Genomic DNA, 8,559 nt, shown 5'->3' on the forward strand with positions numbered 1-8,559 from the left:
TGGAGAGATAGCTTCAAGTATTTTAGTTTGCATTCGTAGAATAATCTCGTCCCAAAAGGTTTCTGACAGTTGCCAGTCCTCTCCGATTTGTGCTGAAAAAGCCATTTCACACTTAAGCCGAGACTCTTGTAAACAATCGTCTCTGTGGAATTACACCATTAAGAGTGCCAGCTTCGTCGCCATTTTACATCCAGACCCCATAAATCAAGTAAGTCACTGTTCTTCAATATTTAAGGTGTTTTCCAAATAGCAGATAGGAGATTTCAATATATTACTCTGCCCTTTGTATTTATATTGATGTTGACGCCCCGGAGCTCTGCTTTGCCGCTTATCATAGGAATGCATGAGGGAAGATTCCTCAGCACCTCCTTTAGCTTCTCGGGAAGATTTATAGGGGCAAATAAAAGTTGTTTTCCAAGCTTGAAAGTTGTCAAGAAAAAGAAAGTACAAGTTCATTGCCTAGATGGTATGACGAGGCATGAAGGCTCTTTGTAAAGGGGTAACACAGCTTGTCAGTCGTGCTATCACGGCTGGTCTTCGGTGCTTCCTGCGTTAGGACAATTCTGACTCCACACCCGTTGTTGCCACAAACGGGGGGCTCAGATATAAAAGTCCTCTGCAATCAGTTCGTACTCCCGACGAACCGATGGGACCAAGGAGAACCAAATGGACCCCTAAAAAAGCTCCAGAAGTTGGTGAGTCTCAGAGCCCTGAAAAAACTCAACCACGTTGCTGTACTGTTGCCCCGCCTCCCTCTCCGGGACTTCTTCGGCACATGCGCAAAGCGCACATGCCACAGTGATGTCACCCAGAAGTGACACCATCACGTCGGCCACGTTGGGGGTGGGACCACTATCATTCAAGGAGGGACAACAGAGTTTTCCCTCGAATGATAGAGCACCCCCCCCCCATATGCCCGGAGCGATGACATCACCTCCGGGTGACATCGCCACGCCGAGCACGTCGCCACGATCATGGCACTTTGGGGGTGGGGTTCCCCCCAGCAACCCAATCCAGGCTGGTGGGTAAGGAGCCCATCAAGTGGGCAAACCCCCGCCCCCCTACAGGCAGTGGTTTTATTTGTTTATTTATCAGATTTATATACCACCCTCCCCAGATGTTAATGAGTACTGCTGGCTGCCTGTCCATGTTTAGGGTTGCCAGCCTCAAGCTGGGGTCTGGAGATCTCCTGATTGCTTTCTCAGGGTGGACTCTGTGGCACTGCACCATGCCGAGGTCCTTCCCCTCTCCAAACCCCACCCCCTCTCCAGGCTCCTCCCCCAATATCTCCATGTATTTCCTAATCCAGAGCTGACAACTCAAACCATTCTGTTTTTGCTGAACTCTGGTCTGACCGACAATGAAACCTGTGCTTCCTTTCCAGGAAGCATTAAAGTAGGCCCGGCAGGTTTTATAATCACTCCCTCCTGGACACAGTTTCTCTTTAACAGTGGACCGGGGCGGGGGGGAGGTCTACAAGTCTTCTGGAGAAGGTCAACCTGTATGCATCTGGGCTCTGGCAAGCCCCACTTTCCAGGCCTTTAACTCAGCTGCCTTAAGCATGTGGGAAGTCGCATGGGCTTGCTGTCACCCCATTCCACATCTCCTTCTTGAAGCCTGGGAGTTACCGACAGAACCTACCACAAGGAAGGCTTTGGGCAGCCTTCAGAGAGAGGGTGGACAAATCACTTTACTTCCCTTGTAGCCCTGTAATTATAAGATTACTTGAACAGGCGTGACTGCCTCTTTCATCACTTCCACAATGATCTACGTTCTGGGAGGAAAATCCACCTTGTGTCAAAAGCGACAAGCCTCCCTCAACAAAAGCAAACATTATGAAGCATGGTTTTCTTAAAGGAGCATAAGAAAAAGCTACACACGTCTTAAAACCCAATTGCGAGATCTGCTTCTTGCAGTTGGTCTGATAATTACATTGTGAGAAGGTTGACTGATTAATGTGAAAGGGCAGCCAGCGTGGGTAGTGTTTAGAGTGCTGAAATAGAACTTGGAAGACCTGGGTTCAAATCCCCGGTTGGCTATAAAGGTCTTGAAGTCTAACAACAGGGCTGTTGTGAGGCTAAAATGGAGGTAGGGTGACAGACCATGTATTTTACTTTGAGCTGAGCTCCTGGGAGGGAAGTCAAGGGGGGGGGGGAAGCACATAGATAAATCTGTTCATCTGTACACACTTTGACCATCAGCACAGGGCTACAGCATGGAGGAAATCGCTCAGCTTCGACTATAGAAGGGGGAAGTTTAAACAAGCTTTAAACAAAGTTAAAGGGGAAATGTACAGCCAAGTCTGTTGCTTGCAGGAGGAAAAATTATTTAGAACATTTCCAGGGGTCATTTCATAGAAAAAGACATGCAGGAGCTCATTAGCATAACTCATTAGCATAACTTATTTGCATATGCCACACACCCTGACATCACCAGGAGTGTGTCAGAAGGCAACACACACTCAGGCTCCACTGGACTGTTTTGGATTGCTAGCTATTGGGGGGGGGGACGTGCAGATCTGTCCTCTCAGAGGAGGGAGAGCTTGTACCTGAATAAAACATGGTCTTAAAGGTGCCACTGGACTGCTTTGACCCGGGGGGGGGGGGGCTCTGCAACTTACCTGGCTGCTTCTTGCTCTGGCTAAGGGCTGCTGGGAGCAGGGGGTGGGGCTTGTTGCATGTGCCCGCCCCCTGGGCTCCTTACTGCCGGAGCTCCGCTTATGTGCGCTCCTGCAGGAAATGACCCCTGAACATTTCTATACCACCTCTTCAGAGTCCTGCTTGAAGCAGCTTACAATTTAAAAGCCCACTGTTTTTTAAAAAATGACATGAACCAGTGTAGAATTGTTCTGCCTCCTAGCTGCACAGAAGACCACATGTTCAAGAAACACATGCCCAGAACTGGAATGCACTCAGCAGCAGCTGCTTCTCTGGCTTTAACTTAGTTCCCCTTCTGTGGACTGCAGAACCAGCCACCAAGCCAACACTTAATTTTTCTGCATCCCTATCAGATCTCAGAAGGTAAGCAGGGTCGACCCTGGCTAGTATTTGGATGGGAGACCTCCAAGGAATACCAGGGTCGTGACGCAGAGGCAGGCAATGGCAAACCACCTATGAATGAAAAACCCCTAAGCAGCTGCCATAAGTCAGCTGTGACTTGATGGCAAAAAATAAAACAAAACACCTGAATAATTAGCCCCAAGACTGCCCTGAGACAGAGGCCGGAAATGGCAAACCACCTGCCTTGAAAACTCTGTGGGGTCACCATACGTCAGCAGTGACTTGATGGCAAAAAAGCAAACAAACCAGGGATCCAGTTTCGTATAAATCCTGACCCAAGAATTATTTAAGGATTCGCTTATTTGTTAGAAGACTGTATTGGATGACTACCCCATAATATTGATTTCTCCGTCCCTCTTTTACATAGGAAAACATTCTTCATAAAGGTCTGAATGGGATGGTGGGCTTGGGTCCTGCTTAACATTTCTTAAGATAGAAAAGATTTCTGTCCACAGAGGGCAACTACCTTGCGGGATTCCCCCTTCGGCTATAGTCTTAAATATCTTCCAAAGCATAGATCCTAGTGGACTGCCTCAGATGAACAAAAATTCCCCCTGCCCCATTGCACACATGGGAACTGGAGATAAGATCCAACCATGGATCACTCGCCAGTAGGGCCTGGCGGGACATGGTCGATGGGCTCGCGAAGAGTGGGACTCGACTGTGCGACTGAACAACAGAATCATAGGATCAGAGAGTTGGAAGGGGCCATCGAGTCCAACCTCCTGGCTCAGTGCGGGATCAGCCTAGAGCATCCCTGACAAGTGTTTGCCCAGCCACTGCTTCAAGACTGCCAGTGAGGGGGAGCTCACTGTTGAGCAACTCTTACTGTCAAAAAGTGTTCCCTAATATCCAGCCGGTACCTTTCCACCCTAAATTTAAACCCATTATTGTGAGTTCTATCCTCTGCTGCTGAAAGAACAGCTCCCTGCCCTCCTCTAAGTGACAGCCCTTCAAATACTTCAAGAGAGCAATCATTTCCCCCCTCGACCTCTTCTTCAGACTGAACATTCCTAAGTCCCTCAGCCTTTCCTCACAGGGCTTGGTCTCCAGGCCCCCAATCATCCTGGTTGCTCTCCTCTGCCCCCGCTCCATTGTGTCCACATCCATTTTGGAAGTGAGACCTCCAGAACTGCCCACAATACTCCAGGTGCAGCCTGACCAATGCAGTGTACAGCGGGACTATGACATCTTGCTATTTGGACGTTATGCCTCTGTTGATACACCCCAAGATCACATTAGCCTCTTTGTCTCAGATGCCGTTTACTAGATGTGGCTAAGCCTGCTGGTGAGAGGATAAGTATCTGTTGGCTGCTACTTTAGTTAGGTCAGTTTTGTTTCTGTTCTCTCCACATGCTAGCCTCCAAGAATGGGTAGGGTCGTCAACCTCCAGGTGGTGACTGGAGATCTCTCAGGATTACAACTGATCTCCAGGAAACAGATCAGTTCACCTGGAGAAAACAGCCACTCTGGAAGGTGGGAGGTGGACTCTATAGCATCGTACCCCACTGAAGTCCCTCCCCTCCCCAAACTCCACCCTTCTCAGACTCCCCTCCCCCCAAAAAATCTCCAGGTATTTTCCAGCCCAGAGCTGGCAACCTTAAGAATGGGGTACATTAGAATTTAGGAACCGCTCCTCTGCAATGAGCAGCATACCACAGGTCTTCCAGTACTGGTGTGGACTGCCAGTGTGGTGTGTAGTGGTTAGAGTTCTTGGACTAGTATCTGGGAGACCCAGGTGAGAATCCCCACTCTTGCCATGGAAGCTCATTGGGTGACCTTGGGCCAGTCACCCTCTTTCAGTCTAACCTACTGCACAGAGTTGTTGGGAGGATAACATGGAGAATGATGTGAGTTTCTTTGTGTCCCTATTGGGGTATAAATGAATTAAATAAAAATTCTGAAGCTTACCATTGGCAAACTGCTCCCTGGAATACTTGGGAAATCATGGTGTTCCATATGATAACCAACGTTAAAGGTGATCCAGTTGAGGGACCCGTAGTAGGAATACGTTTCATATCCTTTCAGGAACATATAATGCTCTGCTATGAAGTGCCCGGCAATGGGATGTAAGCCTGTACAAAGTATGGTCCCTCCTACCAAATAAACCACAGGCTTCACACCCCATAAGTGGTAGATGACGAAGTCGGCCAAAAGTTGCACCAAACCATTATATATTTCCATCTGAGTCACTACCCTTGGGTTCGTAAACATGGGCCGAAAGGCGTAAAAAGCAGGCTGGAGGATGATCCAGATGAGTTTCCGAAATGGGGTGCAAAAGAACCAGCCCTCAAAGTCGGTGGGAATGTCAGTGTCCAGAATGTGCCCACCGAGGTATCGATGGTGGTCAATGTGGTACTTCTTGAAGGAAGCCGAGTAGGGTACTCCAATGGGCAGGTTGGCAAAGATTGCAAACCATCGGTTCCATTTTGCCCTCTTGTTGCCAAAGGGGACGTTGTGGGAGATGTCATGGATGGCTAGCGTCAGGGAGTGGTTAATGCAGCCCCCAAACACATACGCCCAGAAAAAAACCCATTTCCAGGGCAAATCTTTCACCAGGTAGCAAGCTAGGAGTTGTGTGAGTACCATTCCAGTCACAATCCATTTAAAAGTGGGATCTGGTACCATCAGAGACTTGATGGATGGATACTTGGCTGGGGGAAGAAGACCAAAACAGGTTAAAATAAAGTTATGAAACATTTGAATCCATCTATGCAGTTGTGAGCTTATAAGACCATCTCATTCGATCACTATCAGCCTCCACATTAAGTGTTAGGAACAGAGAGACACTACAGGCAATGTGCTTAAAGGCTATTTGGCCTCTATGACTAGCAATGTGGTGGTAGTTGAACTGGATAGGTATCTGAAAAGCACACACTACCTGAGGTAAATAACCAGATCACTCCAGCAGACTTTGTCCATCTGAGCTTACGAACATATGAAGCCGCTTTATACTGAGTCAGATTATTGGTCCTATGGAGGTAGAGTTGCCATCTCCAGGTTGGGAAATACCTGGAGATTTTGGGGGTGGAGCCTGATGAGGGTGGAGTTGGTGAAGGGAGGTTTTTCAGTGGGGTATAGTGCCATAGATGGAGCTGTGGTGGCTCAAGTGGTTAAGACGCTGAACTGCAGGCTGTGGAAGGTCAGTAGTTCAGCAGTTCAAGACCCGGGTGCCGCAAGACAGGGTGAGCTCCTGTCTCTAGTTCCAGCTCCTGCCAACCTAGCAGTTCGAAAGCAAGAAATTGCAAGTAGATAAATAGGTACCACTTCGGTGGGAAGGTAACAGGGTTCCGTGCACCTTGGTGTTTAGTCATGCCGGCCACATGACCACGGAAACGTCTTCGGACAGCGCTGGCTCTTCGGCTTTGAAACGGAGATGAGCACCGCAACACTAGAGTCGGATTCGACTGGCTTTCGAGCAAGGAAATAGTGCCATAGAGTCCACCTTCCAAAGCAGCCATTTTTTCCAGGTGAACTGATCTCTCTGGAGATCAGTTGTAATCCCAGGTGAGCTCCAGCCACAACCTGAAGGTTGGCAACCCTGTATGAAAGTCAGTATTGCCTACTCTGACAGGCAGTGGCTCTCCAGGGTCTTAAGTTGAGGTCTTTCACATCACCTATCTACATTTTCATAGAGATAGCAGGGATGAACCCTTGGGGCCTTCAGCATATGCAATACGGAGCTACAGACTCTCCCTGTTTGCTTTTCAGAAAAACATTCAAGCCTTACTTGGAAGCCATGTTCCTTCATTCTGCCCTCACAGTGGTTGCTGCAAAATTTTATCATTGTAGATGAATTGGATAAACAAGCACAACATTCTTGTAGGATCTGCCCTGCTACAGAATGTCCAGATGACCAGAGATGAACAGCTGCTACCAGGAAGACGTCTCACTTTGATCTCCAAATCCTTCCCTACCTGAGGGCTTTACAACATTTTCCCACCATTGTTCAGTATGTGGTTAGAAGGGTAAACCCCTCCAGGGGCAGAAAAAATTGGGGGAAAGCCTCCTATTCCCCAATTTTTTTCCAATTTTTCCGATAGCAAATTTGGGGCAGTGCAAAACACAAAACAAAACCATGCAGCCCAATGAAATATGCTGTCATTTTTAATGAGTGGAATAACAAGGATTCATTCACTCAATGTGTGTTATAAAGACTTTTATGCAAGACAATCTACAACATTAGATGGCGAAAGTTCCTGGGTACACAGCATGTTTCCAAGCATATTTATTTGTTTAAATGTGATAATGTTGTCCGCAGTTATTATGCTGTAATGTATATGACTAATACACTCCCTTGGAAACTAAACTGACTGAAACGGAGGCTATCGCACTTTGGTCACATTATGAGATGAAAAGACTGGCTGAAAAAGACAAGGATGCTAGGAAGAGTCAAAGGCAGCAGGAGATGAGGAAGACCCAACATGAGATAGATGGACTCCGTCAAGGAAGCCACAAAGGCCCTCAGTTTGCATGACCTGAGCAAGGCTGTTAAGGATAGGACATTTTGGAGGTCTTTAATTCATAGGATCACCTTAAGCTGGAAGCAACTTGATGGGCACTTAATACACACTATTGAAGACTTCAAGGTTTAATGTTCAAATTGAAGCAGATATACAAACATGCTGCTAGTTCAGTTGTGCCCATAATACTGATTTCCCCTTCAAGTGTGAGACTGCGGGCTTCTCCACATGGGTTTTTCTCATCAGTTCCGGCCCCAGACTGCTCAGCTCTGTGAGCTACATGAGGCTGAGTGTGTGTATCTAGCCCAGGGTCACCCAGCAAGTTTCCACAGCAGAGTGGAGATTAGAACCTGGGGTTCTCAGATCCCCATCTGACACTCCAACCACCAGACACAGCTCTTGGTTTCCTAGAGTTGCACTGTAAGTATTGTGTTATGGGTACGACATATCAATATAGACTACTGCCTTTAGTACATTTTTATCTTACCCTTCCTCCACAGAGCTCAAGGCAGACGACGTGGTTCTCACTCCACGATTCCACTTAGGGTTGCCAGGTCCCTAGCTTTTTCCGGTGTGTGGGGGGGGGAGCGCCACGCAAGCCACAATGACATCACCTGGAAGTGACGTCATCCACTTGGCATGTTGCCGGGGGCGCTCTAGCATTTGGTTAGAAACTCTATGATACCATAGAGTTTTCAGGCTGAATGCTAGAGTGTCCCGTCCCCCTGGCAATGTGCCTGGCGCGATGATGTCACCTCCAGGTGATGTCATCACGCTGGGCATGTCAGCCCGGTTTAGGCACTTTGGGGGGGGGTTCCCCCACTGGCCAGATCAAAGGTGGTGGGTCAGGGGCCCCTAAAGCAGGCAAACCCCTGACCCCCCCAGGGGGATCTGGCAGCCTTTATTCCACTATCAGAACCATCCTGCAAGGTCAGCCAGAGAACTCCTTGGCAGTGCAGGGAACTGGATTAACAACAAAAAAAAACTGTCTACAACCCCAGCAGGTTCGTAGCCAGAGGTCATTTCGGGGGGGGGGG

At 48.2% G+C, this 8,559-nt stretch overlaps 1 protein-coding gene across 1 annotated transcript in view; it reads right to left on the reverse strand.

Annotated features, from left to right (window-relative positions):
• The window catches only part of DEGS2 (delta(4)-desaturase, sphingolipid 2), a 42,952-nt gene that overhangs the window by 3,517 nt on the left and 30,876 nt on the right, over nucleotides 1–8,559 (reverse strand). Inside the window, exon 2 of the mRNA XM_015424437.1 lies at nucleotides 4,971–5,713. Within this exon, the coding sequence (XP_015279923.1) occupies nucleotides 4,971–5,713 (743 nt within the window). The remainder of the gene's footprint in view (nucleotides 1–4,970; nucleotides 5,714–8,559) is intronic.

The sequence above is a fragment of the Gekko japonicus genome, unplaced genomic scaffold (genome assembly GCF_001447785.1).
Source record: "Gekko japonicus isolate JY-2015 unplaced genomic scaffold, Gekko_japonicus_V1.1 scaffold44, whole genome shotgun sequence".
Lineage (NCBI taxonomy): Eukaryota > Metazoa > Chordata > Lepidosauria > Squamata > Gekkonidae > Gekko > Gekko japonicus.